The sequence below is a fragment of the Catharus ustulatus genome, chromosome Z (genome assembly GCF_009819885.2).
Source record: "Catharus ustulatus isolate bCatUst1 chromosome Z, bCatUst1.pri.v2, whole genome shotgun sequence".
Classification (NCBI taxonomy): Eukaryota; Metazoa; Chordata; class Aves; order Passeriformes; family Turdidae; genus Catharus; species Catharus ustulatus.
The window spans coordinates 12,153,187-12,169,437 of record NC_046262.2 but is presented as its reverse complement, the minus strand read 5'-3'; the positions used below and the strand labels follow the sequence as shown (position 1 = coordinate 12,169,437).

The 16,251-nt window shown below is 38.7% G+C and overlaps 1 protein-coding gene across 2 annotated transcripts in view; it reads left to right on the top strand.

The window, feature by feature from the left end:
- Window positions 1–802: 802 nt before the first annotated feature.
- NUP155 (nucleoporin 155) overlaps window positions 803–16,251 on the top strand; it is a 30,705-nt gene continuing 15,256 nt past the window's right edge. The window contains exons 1-19 of one of the 2 annotated variants that reach the window (XM_033085317.1): window positions 803–1,027; window positions 1,959–2,096; window positions 2,425–2,521; window positions 3,554–3,624; window positions 4,443–4,535; window positions 5,320–5,486; window positions 5,924–6,029; window positions 6,601–6,674; window positions 6,979–7,070; window positions 7,201–7,298; window positions 7,383–7,535; window positions 7,825–7,925; window positions 9,156–9,326; window positions 10,330–10,440; window positions 11,318–11,412; window positions 13,075–13,163; window positions 14,479–14,538; window positions 15,485–15,544; window positions 15,637–15,787. In XM_033085317.1, the coding sequence (XP_032941208.1) occupies window positions 892–1,027; window positions 1,959–2,096; window positions 2,425–2,521; window positions 3,554–3,624; window positions 4,443–4,535; window positions 5,320–5,486; window positions 5,924–6,029; window positions 6,601–6,674; window positions 6,979–7,070; window positions 7,201–7,298; window positions 7,383–7,535; window positions 7,825–7,925; window positions 9,156–9,326; window positions 10,330–10,440; window positions 11,318–11,412; window positions 13,075–13,163; window positions 14,479–14,538; window positions 15,485–15,544; window positions 15,637–15,787 (2,063 nt within the window). In that variant the 5' untranslated portion in view covers window positions 803–891. The remainder of the gene's footprint in view (window positions 1,028–1,958; window positions 2,097–2,424; window positions 2,522–3,553; window positions 3,625–4,442; window positions 4,536–5,319; window positions 5,487–5,923; window positions 6,030–6,600; window positions 6,675–6,978; window positions 7,071–7,200; window positions 7,299–7,382; window positions 7,536–7,824; window positions 7,926–9,155; window positions 9,327–10,329; window positions 10,441–11,317; window positions 11,413–13,074; window positions 13,164–14,478; window positions 14,539–15,484; window positions 15,545–15,636; window positions 15,788–16,251) is intronic. The other variant, XM_033085318.1, reaches the window with a different exon arrangement.

The following is a 16,251-nucleotide window of genomic DNA, read 5'->3' as shown; positions in this document are numbered from 1 at the left end:
CTGCAGAGCGAGCAGGCGGGCAGGGAGCTGCCCAGGGCCACACAGGACAGGAGCCGCTTCCCACTGCTCTCCTTGGGGCCACCCTGTGCCTTTGCAGAGGAGACCACGCCTGTCCCTCAGCAGGCCCCGAGGACACCTCGGTGATGCCGCGGGCCCAGCCAGCCTGTTCGAGCAGATCACACGATGGGTCGCGTTGGAAACACCACTGGGGGTCGTCTGGCCCAGCCTCCCTGCTTAAGCAGGCCTACCCCGGAGCACATGGCACAGGATATCATCCAAACAAATGGGATATCTCCAGACAGGGAGATGCCACAGCCCCTCTCGGTCACTGCACAGTAAAGAATTTCTTCCTCATGCTCAGGTAGAACTTCCTGTGCATTAGCTTCTGCCCATTGCCTCTTCCCCTCTGGGTCAACATCACTGAGCAGAGCCTGGTTCATCCTCTTGGCACCCCTAACCCTTCTTTAGATATTTTAGCACATTGATGAAGTCCACTCTTCGTCGGCTCTTTCACTCATCCTCTGCGGCAGCGATCACCCCGCCTCCCCGGAGGCGCTGCCCGCTGCCTGTGCCCCTTCCCTTCCCTTCCCTTCCCTTCCCTTCCCTTCCCTTCCCTTCCCTTCCCTTCCCTTCCCTTCCCTTCCCTTCCCTTCCCTTCCCTTCCCTTCCCTTCCCTTCCCTTCCCTTCCCTTCCCTTCCCTTCCCTTCCCTTCCCTTCCCTTCCCTTCCCTTCCCCTCCCCTCCCCTCCCCTCCCCCGTTTCCCGCCGCCGGAAGTGGCCTGGCGCGCGAGGCCTGCCGGGATTGGGCGGGCGGTGGAGCGGCGCGAGAGCGCGGCCCCGCCATCGCCGTCTCGCCGCTGTTCTTCTGTCGCCGCTGTCGCCTCCGTCACGATGCCAGCCGCCACAAGCCCGGCCGCGCCCGCTGCGCAGGAGGCGCTGGAGATTGCCGGCCGCATCATTGACCGGCAGATCCAGGATGACCGCTGCTACCCGGACTTGTCGGAGCTGCTGGCGGTGCCGGCGCCGGGTGAGTGAGGAGCGCCCGCTCGGGGTCCCTGTGGCCACGGGCCCCGCCGCGGGGCGGCCTCGGCTGGCACGGCCCCGCCGGACACGCGTGCGGGCTGCGGGGCCTGCTCGGGGACTGGGACCGGCTGTGAGGAGGTGGGGTGGGGTGAGGGCCGTGTGGTGTCCGTATGAGTACTGCAGAAGGGCTGGGCTTCAGGTGCCTCACGTCTTCTAAAAGGTGAGGAAAACGGCCCTGATTTTCCATTCTTCCTGTTGAGAAGTCCCGTGCAAAATGCTCTTATGGTAGCCATGTGCCCACCACCTTGCCTAAGTTACAAGCAGCCTGGAAAACTCTCTTTGGCTTGTTTAACTTTTCTTTGTTAGCAGCTTTCTGTCACACTAATGATATAAGGTGTACTTCTTTCCACCAGAAATTTTTTTTGTTCTCCTTAACACGTGGAGGCAGCATTTCCTTCTCCCTCAGTGCCGACTGGCTGGCAGAGTGTGCTCTGAAGAGGCATTCTAGTAGTATATATCCAGAGGTGGCTGGATGCAGAGTATCTGCGTTCTGTTGTGCAGCGATGTGCATGACCACAATGTAACTGCTCTGGCAGCATCGTGGATACACAGCACATAGAACAGTGGGTGTATGTAGGTGTTTTAAGATGGTACTGGGAATACAGATAGCCTTTCTAGATGAAGGAATATGCTTCTGGCTTGTTCATGTGAATGTCTGGCCATAGAATGAAAAAAGCACTGCAGGGTATCACAGAAAAAAAGGGGTAAAGAGTTATTATAAGAGTTTGTTTGCAAATCTGTTTGGTCTTACCTCATTTAAGACTTAGATTTATTGTTTGTGGTTTTGCTGCTACAGAAGTCTTGTGAGTAGTGATACTTTAAAGTCTCTGCAGCATCAAGGCATTTGATATTTTTGTTATTGTTCTTACTTGCAGGTAGCCCTACTGTGTCTGGTATGTCAGATATGGATTATCCTTTACAAGGACCAGGTTTGCTGTCAATACCCAACCTTCCAGAAATCAGCCCAGTCCGCCGAGTCCCACTTCCACCAGAGCTAGTGGAGCAGTTTGGACGTATCCTTATGTAAACAAATGTCTGAGATTGTGTAAGAAGTAATATTAGAAATGTCTTTTGCCATATTTTTCTTCCCCTGTCTTTTTGTAAGACTCCCAGCAAAAAACTTCAACGTTGTTAAGGTTCTCTTAATAACACTCTAAGTGGTAATAAAGTGCATTTGTATAGAGTTGTTGGTAGAACTGGTTTCTAAATGAAGAATTTTGAAGTATGCAGATTGTCTAGTACCATATATAAGAGATTAAAAAAAAAAAAATTTATGCTCTGAAGAGCATTTTGCCATTGCTACCCAAAATGCATTTAATCCTTACATCAACAATGCTTCAGATATGCAGTGCAATTGTATGATGGGAGTATTTCCAGAGATCAGCAGAGCTTGGCTGACCATTGACAGTGACATCTTTATGTGGAACTATGAAGATGGGTATGTAGAGGATGCATTCCTGATGTTGGTCTATTGCTATTGTACCAGAAGTAAGCAACTGCAGAAGTGGGAGATTCCTTACTGAAAGCATAGAGGTGTGCTGTTCAGTTCAACTGATCTTAATTCTTTTACTAAAGCTTTTGAATAGTAAATATTTAGGGATCTGTAAGAGTTAGTAATATTGCTGTCAAATCATCTACAGGTGAGAGAAAGGAAAATGTATTTGCTTTGGGTCAGACATATCTAATATCCTAAAATTACTGCTCTTCTTATGCAAAGGCTTTGCTTGTGCTGAAAAAGTCGATAAAAATTCCTCTAATTGCCTAACTTTTGTAAGTAGGTTTAGTAAGTACTGAGGTGCATGTGCAGTGACCAGTCATTGCCACAATGGTGAGTAACAAGACACTAGTATTTTGAAGTATTGTAATTGAAGCTCTCCATCCTTGCTTATTTTATAGATGCATAAAACTGAAAATAAGTTCATTACGTTTTGAAATGGCATTGATAAGTTCATAGTTTGCATGTTTGCTTCTTTATTTGCTCACATAGTAAGCATTTGTGTAGTAAGAATTGCTTTGTACGTATTGTTGCATTTCCTAAAAATAACTGAGTTCAGATTAGCTACTGTTTGTACATTTACATTGTGTCAGAGTGTAGGAAGTATGTTACCCAAAGAAAACAGCGCTGCATGGTATTAGTGATAGATAGTGGGGAAGAAGTTGGGAATTTTTGCATCAGATAATTTTCATGGGGGAAAAAAATCCCATGTGATTTCCTTCTCTTGATGTTAATCAGTATTGCAGATGCTACATTGTGTAATTCAGAGTAGATTGAATTAACAAAATCCGAAAATATAAAATACTGCAGTTGGATATCAGGTTTGAAACTAAACTATAGGAGCTTCAAGCCTGCTTTCACTGAAAGTGAAAAGTGTAGATGGCTTCAGAGTGTTACTGAAGTATTAATAATTATTAAATATACATGGATGCTATATGACAAATTTAATGCAGTTTTTTGTTTATTTATTGACAGAGGAGATCTGGCTTATTTTGATGGCCTCAGTGAAACTATTCTTGCAGTGGGTCTTGTAAAGCCAAAGGCAGGTAAGGAATATTATGACAGAGATTAGAATTGAACAGTACAAACCTTCTGTGTATTTTTTAAGTCTTTATATATATATATATGCGTTTTTATTTTATGCACATAATACAATATAAAATAGTATAAAAACCAAAGCATGTTTTTGGGTTTTATATATGTGTAGATATTAACATGCATATGTGTTTAGTGCATGGATGTAGCACTTGGTGCTGTGGTTTCGTTGACATGGTGCTATTCAGTCTCATGGTTGGATTCAGTGGTCCTGGGGGTCTTTTCCAGCCTCAATGATTGTGAAAATCTGTGATTTGTGTATATATGTAGATACAGAATATATTAGTTTGTTTTGATTTTAGAAACATTATAGAATTAATTATGAGCCAAAAATAATTTATAGTTTAGTAATTATTTACACTGATAAGTGTGCATTTTTTGCCACATCATGCTTTTAGCATTTGTGCTGTTTATAAATTTACATATTCAAGTGGTAATTTCCATGTGATTCTGGTTTCTAGTCCTCTAAGTTATTTCAGTATCTACTGCTAAGTTAACATTAAAGTCAAAATTGAATTGACAGGTGAGTTGAGTTTAAAGGAAGCATTTTGGTAAGAGAAATGCCATTTTAAAGAGCCTGTGTTTCATGAAGTGGAAGTCAAGCTACTGGCTGATACGCCTTTCTAATTCTAGACTTCTACAGATTATTAGGCTTAGCATATGACTATTCTGTCTAATCAGTTTATGGGGCTTTCCAATTGATTTATTTGCTTACATCATTGTGATCAGAGAAGCAGAGTGCAAACTAAAATTTTCTCTTTTTATTTAGGTATTTTCCAGCCTCATGTACGACACTTACTTGTTCTGGCTACTCCTGTGGATATTGTGATTTTAGGGCTTCATTGTTCTAATATACAGTCAGGTAATTCTCTCTTCTCCCCTTATTCCTGGTTGTGTATTAACACATGGCAGTGTGTTAATTCCCATGTTTATTTACACGTGGCAGTTTTATTAGTAGTCATTTAAAAAAAAAAACCCAAACCATATGCCAAGTGCCTTGGTAGTTTTTAAATTTTAAAATCATGTTACAAGGAGGGAAGATAATTTTTAGGGTGTATACACTTGCTGGATTGTAGACTCCATGGGTAGCATTGAGTTTTATTACTCACCTGTTTAATGTAAAAAGAGCTTTCAAAACAGGTGCTCCTGTTAATTAAACAGCATGTTGGAGAGGGAGAGAAGACAGGAGCATGAATCTTAAAACTAGGGAATAGAGTTCATTAACTTTGTTGGCATTTGTATTCCGACTGCAAAAACTGAGAACCTGATAACGTGCCTTTATGCCATATATACTAAGAGAAAACATTGTTTGGTGAAAGTAAGAGAGCTGTACTATTTTTTTAATAATATGTCAATGTGAAGGAGAAAGCAAGTAGAAACCTGTGTTTTGGACTTGGTGTGACTTAGAGGAGAGTATACAGAAATGAAAAACATTTCATTTCCTTCTTTGGAAACCTGCATAATATGGATTTGTTACTCTGTGATTCACACTGGACAGAAGCTGTTCCAGAATGTATTCAGTACCTCTGAAATTTGCTGTAATTTTTTTCTGTTTTCTGGAATGTTTCTTGTCACAGACCTGTCATATTTATTAAAACAGCTTAAAAACTAAAGAGGATTTTTGTTTGTTTGTTTGTTTACTGAAGGTGCTGGATCACTCAATGACAGCATGTCTGGAGGAATGCAGCTGCTACCCGATCCTCTGTATTCACTCCCTACTGACAACACCTACATACTGGCAATCACATCCACTGATAATGGGAGGATCTTTCTGGCAGGAAAAGATGGCTGCTTATATGAAGTAGCATACCAGGTGACTGTGGGTTTTACACACAGGCATTTTTCATTGTTTTCATTGTTGGGGGACCTCAGCAATAATAGTTCTAAAACATTTCAAATTTGCAGTGTCTTTTTTTCTATAATTGTATTGTGTGTCTTGGTTGCACAACAGCTTAGGGTAGATGCATTTTCTTTGAAGAAGTAGTGTTTATGTGGGGAATAGCAGTGCAGTTTTGGTCAACTTTAAAAATTCAAATTGCAACATCTGCACACATTTTTTAATGCAAAATTTTCCTTTTAATGATCACTGTTTTCTTTCCATTGAATACATACTTGTTCAGTTAAATCAACAGTTTGCGGTTAGATATTTAGTTGTTTTCATACTTTCCTTTGAATGACTTTTAATTATCGCTCCTAGTTCAGTTCTTGTTTTGCTTTGTCTTTCAATGCTGTGTTTGTTTTAAATTGTAGGCTGAAGCAGGCTGGTTTAGCCAGCGCTGTAGAAAAATTAATCATTCGAAGAGTGCACTGTCTTTTCTTATTCCTTCGTTGCTGCAGTTTACATTCTCAGAGGATGGTGAGTACTGATGTTAAAGTTCTTATTAGCCAGTAATTTAACGTAACCTTTTAAAATTATACTACCAAGAAGGTAGTATGAATATTTTGCATACTCAGAGCACTTAGTTAGTGTCAATGATACTTGAAGTGGTTGATTATTATAAAGGAATTACACAAATCGAGACAGACACAAATTGTATTTAATTCAGGATATACGGATGGCAAAGCCTGAAAAAATTGACATTTCTGACTAAAGTTAGTGATCTGTAGCACAAAATTAATATGTGCTTAGTTGTGTAACTGTGAACATGGAAAATGTTTAAATGATAATCTTACCCTCTTTCATTGCTTAGTGAAAAATTATTTTGAAATCAAAGTTTTTTTGCTCTGGGATTTTTTTCTGTTGTTTGTTTGCTAGCAGTTGTGTTAGGTAATTGGTGTTTTAAGTCTCTTACAGCAGCAGTCCTGTATGAAAATGCAGTTTTGGTGAACTTAAAATTCATTATTTTATAGGTATTCTGTCCTAAACTTGCTTTCCCAAATCCAGTGTTGATTTGCTGGTTCTCCTGTTTTTTTTCCTCCCTCTCCAGATCCTGTAGTTCAAATCGCCATTGACAACTCTCGAAATATCTTGTACACTCGCTCAGAAAAAGGAGTCCTGCAAGTATGTGACTTCTTATGACTCTTTGGTCTGTTATTAACATGTGTAATAATGTACAGGTACCTTTGTGAGTTAACCGCAATACCTGAGGATTTTCTGTAGCTATGTCAGGCCCTTACTCCTGTTTATCTTTCTGTAGCAATGTGTGTGCTGAATACTTGAAATACGTATTTTCTGAGGAAACAGTAGCCTCAATTCTGTGGAAGCATGGTACAAAGTAAAAATACAGCTTGAGTTGCTTCTTGATAAATGAGGCTGATTTTGTTAATTCATTCAAAAATCACTAAACTCTATTATTGAATTGCAGGTTTATGATTTGGGGCAAGATGGTCAAGGAATGACCAGGGTTACTTCTCTTTCACAAAATGCTATTGTTTCTGCTGCAGGGAGCATTGCCAGGTATGTTCGTGACAGTTACAGTGTATGAGGCTTCCTTTGAGGCCCATAGTTTCACAGTATAACTTGGAAGAATTTACCTGTTTCTTTGGATTAAAAGTATATATATGTTTTTTATTTATTTATTTTTCAGAACAATTGATCGTTCTGTATTTAAGCCTATTATTCAAATAGCAGTGATTGAAAATTCTGAATCCATAGACTGTCAACTGCTAGCAATCACACATGCAGGTAAAAAAGCAATGCTGATTCCATTCTACTCAAACTGAAAAATGGTGTCTGCACAGTTTGAAACCTTTTTTATCTTTTGTTCAGGTGTCCGACTATATTTTAGTACGTCACAATTTAAACATCCAACAGCTCGTCCTTCCATGTTAACCTTGGTCCATGTCCGTTTGCCACCTGGGTTTTCAGCTTCTTCAAATGTAGAGAAGCCTGCAAAGGTTCACAGAGCTCTTTATAGCAAAGGTAAGCAGTAGAACATGGCTGAGATGAGATGAGATGATTTTTTTGTGTGTGACAGTCACTATTACTTTGACCTCTATAAACATTTTACTTTTTAAATGGCAAATGGTGTCAAAAGTGACCTTTTGAAGTGGCATATGCTGTACAAATCCAGGAGATATTATTTGCTGTTCAGATTGTATGATAATGACATTAAGATTGAGTTTTGCTAATTTAGGAATGAATTAACGAGTTTGCGTTTAATACATGATAATTGCTTCTAATATGGACTTACTACTGCTATTTTTGCTAGGGGTTCTGCTAATGGCGGCTTCAGAAAATGAAGATAATGACATCCTGTGGTGTGTCAATCATGATTCCTTCCCTTTTCAAAAGCCAATGATGGAAACACAGGTATAAAGCAAACTTCTATATGATTTTTATGAAATCTAGGTATTATGTTTTCTTTCATGATAGCAGATGCCTGAATAATACTGTCTGCAAGAAATAAGTAGGTCACAGAAAACTTGACGAGAAGTTTGGAAACTCACAAAGCTGAATAAGTCTCTCTTAGTAGGGATCCCTAGTTCAAACATACTTTTCTAGTATGATGCAAGCTGCATGTCAAAATCAATTGCCTTAACTTGTAAGAGTTGACTTCTTATTAATGTATTTGAGAACACTATTGTCTGTAGCAATGCTGCATATTGTACACAAGCACAGAAAAACATGGCCCTTACTTCCTAATGGTGTTGATCAGTGTAGATTTGATAAAGGTTGTTTAAAATGTAGATGGGTCAGTTCAGGGAAAACTATTTCATCTCTGAAAGCCATTTCAAGTCTTCTGCTGAGGTAGAGGAGTGACATGTCCAAGATAGTGTTACTGAAGAAATTGCAGAGTTGGAGTGAATGGAGTGACTATGTAAGTTGAAAGCTTCCAAGTCAGCTTTTGATTAATCTGCTGTTTTAACTAATAACTTACAAAGGAACTTTATAGTTGTTTCAGATTTCTTCCCCTACCAAAACTTAGACATAAATACCCCAAATGCTGACCTCTTTTTCCCCAAGGCACCTGACAGCAACAGACAACAACTAGGTTTCCCAAACAAAACTGTAGCCTGTTCTGGAGGAGAAATTCTTCCTGGTTAGCATACGTAGTTTTCTGGAATGTCTTCACTAGTATGTGTCTCTTCCTGAGTTATGTTTGAAGTACTGCTGCCAACTGCAAAAGTCTTGTAAACCTTTGTAATTCAGTTGCAGCTTTTTTTTATTTTTTAAAGATATCTTTTAAATGAATGATGTTTATGATGCTTAATTCTGATGTGGTTAGTAGATGGTTGCTGTTTATATTGTAGCAGCCTTACTTTGCAAGTTGTTTCACATTTAAAGGTAAAACCCAATCCCTGTCCCCCAAAAGAATCAATATATTGCTCCCTTTCCCCTAAAAGCAGCAGTGTATACATAGCTGTAAATTTGGTGGTAACTTTGTTAGACAGTACAAGAACTTATTTTCTTTGGATTTTCATGTATGAGGAGCAGATTCTATTCTGTGTAATTTTAGGTGGTACATAGTATAATATTATCATGGATGTGCAAAACCCATGTCTGCTACCAAACTTTGGATAATATCTTTGTGTTGTTCAGATGACGACACGTGTTGATGGACATTCCTGGGCTCTTTCTGCTATCGATGAATTTAAAGTTCAGAAGATTGTCACACCACTAAATAAAGACATTATTCCCATAACTGATTCACCTGTTGTTGTGCAGCAACACATGCTGCCACCTAAGAAGTTTGTTCTGCTTTCAGCCCAAGTGAGTATTACTTTTCTTCACATAAGTTACCGGAACAATTAAGTGTGAAATTGGACTTCTCATGTAAACCTCTATATGACCCATTTTAGATATTTTTTAAGGATTATATTATGAACATGAAAAGGAATTAGAAAAAAAATTGCTGCAACTATGTGTACCTGTTTTAAATTTACTCAAACATTTTAGGTCAACTTCTTTTATGCAGTGTATTAATCGTTTTTGATGCTCTCCAGATACTCTTGCAGATACAAATCATCTAGGATGTTCTTTTAGCCTTGGTTATGTGAAATTGAAACAGTCACTGTCTGCCCAGAAAATATAGTTCAAGTAAATATTGTTGGCAATTGAAATTTGAATTAATAACTTCTTACTTGTCATTTTTAAAAGTCCCTAAAGGGGTTTTTGAGAGAATTTTAGAAAACAAACCCACAAAAAGGAAGAAGTGAACTTTCCTACTTTTCTGATTGCATTTAGCAATACTTTTGGCACTCAATATCTTGATCAATAGGCTATTTAAAATAATGCTTAAATATTAATGTCTTGCAAACTCTGGACCTGCAAGCTGCATTTGTTTAATAGCAGTTGTTTTGTTAAGGGTGTTAATTGGGCCCTGTGTTAGCTTGAATGCAGGGAAGGTGATTAATGTGAAGCCTTACCATGCCTTGAATTCTTCAAGCATTTTCCTTCCAGGCAGTTTTCAAGATTTGCACAATACACAAAGCCTTTCTTTTCTGCCTATGCCCATATTCTATGCTTTGTGTTAGGCTAAGAATAGAAAAATTGACTCAGTTTTTGGAGAGTTTGTAGCCTTGGCAGTACTTGCCTGCCTTTCCTTGATTCACTAGTGGTTGGGAACTGGACTTTGGGCACCAGGTGTTTTTTGATCCAGTGGTACAGTGGAGGAAAACTCAGAATGCTGAAGATAAACATCAAGGATATGGGTGTGTTGTGATGAGGCAGAGTAAATACAACTTGACTCTAACTTGCTTTGTCTTACTTTTAGGGAAGCTTTATGTTTCAGAAACTCAGACCTGTTGATCAGCTGAGGCATCTGCTTGTGAGCAATACTGGTGGAGATGGAGAAGAGATCGAGAGATTTTTCAAGTTGCATCAGGTAAGAGCTTTTGATGTATTATGAAAAATGGAAGACTTGACATCTTTTCGTTGATGCTGCAACCTTCTGGTCAATGTTTCATTTGCCAATTAAAGTAATTGGTAATTCTTTCTTTTGCCTACATGAAGCTATATTGTATAGAGAAATAATTTCTCATTTTATGATACCTAAAAACGAATGTGTAATTCACTTGCCCTGAAATTCCCATGTCTTGTGTGCAGAAGTGTAATGCACTTCTTAGTTTAGAAAGAATTTCATCTGAGAGCAGGAGTGGGAGAGTTTCTAAAAAAGTTGAATTCCTACCACTACAAAGGTTTTTTTATATTTTGAAGGCCAGTAGAAGTGTGTGTAGTTTGTCTGGGTACTCATTTTTTATTAGCAGCTTAAGGCAAACAAGAAACAAGCATTTATTGTGGATTACAATTTTAATATGACTAGTATTGGGTAGTGAGTGTTCATTGTAATCTGTTCTCTTGTGCTTGGAAAGGACGTAATTTGTATTGTAACAGCTTATTAGAGTATGCAAACACTGATTTTTATAAGTGTTTTTTATTAAAACACAATTGTAATTTGTATTTTTGTGTTTGTAGAAATTGCATGAATCTTAGTCATACTTAAATGTCAGGCATGGAGGTTGTTCCCTACCAGTAACAGCACTGAGTTTGCAAAAACTCTACAGCAAAAACTTACCTGATACAGTGGAATAACTTTGCTAGGATTTACTTTTTGTCTGCCATTCCGAAGAGCTGATTTCCCTAGCTTCTAAATAAAATTATGCAAAAAGTATTTACTGTTTTAGGTACTGGGGAATACAACATCTATACATTTCTTACCAACTTGATAAATGACCCCACACTAACATTGTAATATGCTCTAGGAGGATCAGGCATGTGCCACTTGCCTTATTTTGGCCTGCTCAAATGCTGCATGTGATAGAGAAGTATCTGCCTGGGCTACTAGAGCATTCTTCCGGTAAGTTTTAATTCTGTCGTTCTGCATATTGCACTCAGGATCACTATGGTCACTAAACACTTGTACAGGCTTTTTAACTTCCTGCCAGTTCAGGGCTTGGTGACTTTTGGTTAAAGGTGATGTTTTTGGTGATGGTAGTTTTTGGTTTTGTGGATTTTTCTGTTGTTGTTTGCTTGCTTCAGCTTTGGTTGTTGTTTAGTTTGATATGTTTCTTCCAGTACAATTAGAGTGATGAAGTATGAGCTTCCACTCTGGAGGATTAAATTCTAACTCGTGTATCTTTAGCACTGCATATCTTTGGGATGGTGCAAAATATGTGTATTTTCATTAAATGCCTTAAGGAAGTTGATGTATACATAGAGCCACAAAATTATTTGGGTTGGAAGGGACTTAAAGATCATCTAGTTTCAACCCTTCTGCCTTGAGCAGGGATACTACTCACTAGATAATGTTGCTTATGGCCCCATCCACCCTGGCCTTGAATACTTTAATGAATGGAGTATCCTCACTGCCCAACCTCTTCCAGTGCCTCACCTACCTCACAGTAAGGAAATTTTTCCTAATGCCTTACCTAAATCTCTTTGATCTTTTCGTTTAAAACCTTTCTCCCTTGTCCTGTCACTATTTGCTGTTGTAAAAAGCTGTTCTCCCTTGATTTTTATAAAACACCCTTTAAGGCCTGGAAGGTACTATAATGTCTTCTCAGAGTCTTCTCCTAGCTGAGCAATCCCAGCTCTCTTCACAGCAGACCGTGATGGTGTTCGTGGCCTCATGTGGACCTGCTCCAATGGATCCAAAGTCTTTTTTGCAATGAGAACCCCAGAGCTGGGTGCAGTGAGGGTGTGCATATAGGGTATCACGAGGACGGGGTGGAAGGGAAAATCACCTGATCACTCCTCTGTTAATGCAGCCCAGAATAGTGTTGGCTTTTTGGGCAGGCTGTTAGTTTCCAGCTCTTCATCTATGAGAACCTTTAAGTGTTCCTCCACAGGACTGCCCTCAATGAGTTTTTTTCCCAGTCAGTGTTGTGTCTGGGATTGCCCTGATCCAGGTGCAAACCCTTGCACTTGGCCTTGTTGAACCTCATGAGGTTCTTTGTGACTCTGTATTGTGGGTTCTTTTGGCTGTCCTCACAGGGAGAGAAAGCAGTTTTTGGTAAGATATGGCTGTGATGATAAAATGTGCAGCTTGGAGTATTGAGTTCCCAAAAATGTATTAGTTCCTTGTCATAAGTTGTACTGGTGTTACAGTCAGCTGTTAGCAGTAGGTTGTGAATAGTTGCTCTTTATTACATTCAATTTCATGACAAAGTCTGAGACAAAATGTGGATGATAAATCTGGAGTTAGCAAGGGAAGATGTAGCAAAGCACTCATGTAACTGTAGGATATAGGATAGAGATGAATAGAAATTACCTGTGGAAGGACAACCATGGGTCATCTCAACTGTGCCCTTCTTTCCACTTCCCTGTAGAAGCAAACCTTGGAAAGATTCTAAAGCATAAGCCTGACTTTGGGATTGGTAAATTTATCTTTAAAACTGTACTAGGATTTTTCCTTATTAAAAAAAAACCAAAAAACAAAAATGCTGTTAATTCTCTAAAGCGTGAAAATTGAATGGGCTATATATGACATATTGAGAATTTTTGGTGTTGCAAACTTTAGGTATGGTGGAGAAGCACAAATGAGATTTCCATCAGCTCTGCCTCCTCCCAGCAACGTTGGACCTATTTTGGGTTCTCCTGTTTCTACAGGTATGTAGCAATCATTTCATAGTTTCGGACAGGCTTTTTTTCCTTGAATATGTTGTATTTTTTCTTCTCACAAGTACTTGTGATCTTTTTGTCTGAAAAAGAGTGTGTTTTTCACTTACTACCTAGTTAATGACAAGAGCTTTTTCCATTTCTCTTGAGGGATTTTTGGATTTATTCAGGGGGTTGTTATCTCAAATTATGTGTCCATATTGCATATACTCTGCTAAAACCCTGTGAAGAAGGTTTACATTTGCTACTTCCAGAGTAATTTCAGCAGCCGGAGAGCAACATACCAATATGTTCCAGACTTTATGAAGCTTAGTTAGTTGCTGTGTAGCCATAACAGTACCTTCCTTCATTGCCATTGTCATGCCTCTACAGATACTGCTTACTAAAGGAGTACGAAATTTAATAAAAAATGAGCTAGTTATTTGGAGTGATTTCTCCCTTCAAAAGCTCTCTCTTAATTTGGTTTCTGCTTCAGTCTTCAGTGCCACTTACAATGGAGAACAGAGCTTATTTTTTCTCCTCAGAACTTTTGCTTCTTGGAATGAAGGCCTTTTTTTACTTTCAGATTCACTTAAATTTCTACAGTTGCTGTCCCTCAATATGCGTTACTCAGTTCCAGATTGGAAGGGTTTTTTAAAAAGAAATTAATGATGATGGGTTTGAAATTCTGATTGAAAAACTGAATGAAATTAATTACCATTTTTCATCAAGAACTCATTAGTGTATGAATTTCTCTTCCTTCATCTGACATAAGGCATTCAGTTTTACACAAGAGACTTGGAAATAAACTTGTTTGCATAGAATTCAAAGCATTTCCATTTCATTGCCATATGAAATTCCATTTCATTACCATATTGACATGTATCCAAATTCCTAAATATTGGAGAAAAATGCAGTGAACTAGGATGAAGTTTAGGAAAAACAGTTGACCCTGTTTTTCAGGATTCTTGACTACTATTAAAATTCTTAAGAAGAGTGGTTACTTTGATGAATCAGTGGCATCCATTTCCAACCCTTTTGTTGTGGAACATAACATTGTGGGCAAGAGCTGAGGCAAGGCATAAGAATGTGAAATTAAATCAAGAGTTGGAGAGAACAGCAGCTACGGGAAAAACAGTGCTAGGAGCAGACTAAGAATGAAATTAGGTTTTGGGAGAATGGCAGAAAGCTTTATAGTCAACAAGGAGACTAATTTTAGGAGAAAATGTATTTTTCCCAAGTCTAAATGTTTGCATATTTTTATCGTTCTGTCGTAAATGCCTCTTTCAAACCTAGTATCAAAGCAGGTGTTTCCATTTTGCTTCAGTAACAGGTCCAGGTGGAAGATGGCACCATTCTTCTACTACTTTCTCGGTTTGCTCAAAGGGTAGAGAACTGTCATGTGAAATTAAGATTCTGATATTGTGGATGTCTCATGTGGTGGGTCAGACACTGCTGACAGAAATTCATTCAACCACCTCATAATTTTGCATGTGAAACTAAATAACAATAATGTTAGCATTACAAGGCCAGGCGCCTTAAACTTATTTCCATCTTTTTCCCACTGTTGAAAGTCTAGTCATGCATTTGCATGTTGCTTTTCTGCAAGTTTGTGCTTTGCTTTAGCACACACAACAATGTGCTCTGAGAATGCATTGGTACTGTGCTGTTGTGTGATGCCAGGTTGAAGAACTGTAGCAAATTAGGCAAGAATTGTATCCTTTGATGAAAGCAAGTTTTCAGAGTGCCAGTTTTTCTTGCCTCTTGTGTGATACATCACTTTGCTTGCTAGTGGTATGTGGACGTTTTTGTAGATGACCACACATGTACATGATATTTTGAGGTCTTAAGTTTTACTTAATTTGCAGGAGGAGATGGAGTATTCACAGCTGAACTTGAAGCTGTGGACAGTCTCAGTCTTAGTGTTTTGAGTTAGCAGTGTTGCTCTAGTTTGTATATCTGCCCTTTGTAAAAATGAAAAGTAATATTATCAGTGTTCAGAAGGTGAGGAACAACAGGAAGTATGTGGGCAGTATTATATCCAGTGCAGACAACAGATGGTGAACAATAAATTAACACATGAATGCTGGGGAGAAAATGCTGCAACTGCTCTTGAATGAAGTGTGTCCATTTGTTTGGCTTGTGGAGTGTTGGTTGATAAGAAATGAGTGCAATTTGATACTTAACTATAAATAGACTATAAATAAAACATTTAAAGTATTTGATTTAACAACTTTGCTGCTTTTGCACAGATACTTTATGGCTTAGATTTGGGAGGGTGTAGTTTTGGATTGTATTCAACAAATTTACCTTAATTTCTTTTCTCTTCTTAGGTACCCCTTTCACCTTTGATAGTCCATATTCTAATCCTAGCATTTTGACATCTGGTCAAGGTAACACCTTCTTTTCCTTTTTTATTTTTTTTTAAGTAGACTTTTTTTTCATTGGCATTCAAATGAGTAATATTTGCCTATTTTTACCCCAGGTTTGCAACCTTCTGCTATGTCAACTCCCATATTTCCTCCTGGAAATTCCATGTCTCACCCTGGTACATCCATTAGCGGAATGATGGGTCCTGAGATAGTATTTTCGGGAAGACACAATGGCATCTGCATATACTTTGCCCGGATTATAGGGTGAGGTCTTTGTAAAAAGACATTCTGTCACTCAATCTGTTTCATGGTTTTTCTTTGCACTAATGCTTGTAGGTGGTGCATTTGATATTAATAGCATTTAAATTGGAAATAAGTAAATTTTAATGTATTTATGAAATACCTGTCTTTATAATATGTTGTCTTTGCAACTCATTTAATACATGAAGTACATACGCAGGAAAACTGCTTAGATACTGAGCCTGCAGTCAAGTGCATAAACACAACTCTGAAAACTGCAGGTTTGGTTTTCAAGCCTATGAGTTGTGTGTTTTAAACTACTACAAAACAGAAATGCAGAGGAACGAAACAGAAATGCAGAGGGACAAAACAGAAATGCAGAAGGACTTGCAAGAACAAAGTCCTGTCTTTAAGTAATTTCTATGAAGAATCTTTAGTCAGAACTCTCAAGTCAGAGCAATGAAGCAGGACTAATGATTCTGTTACCT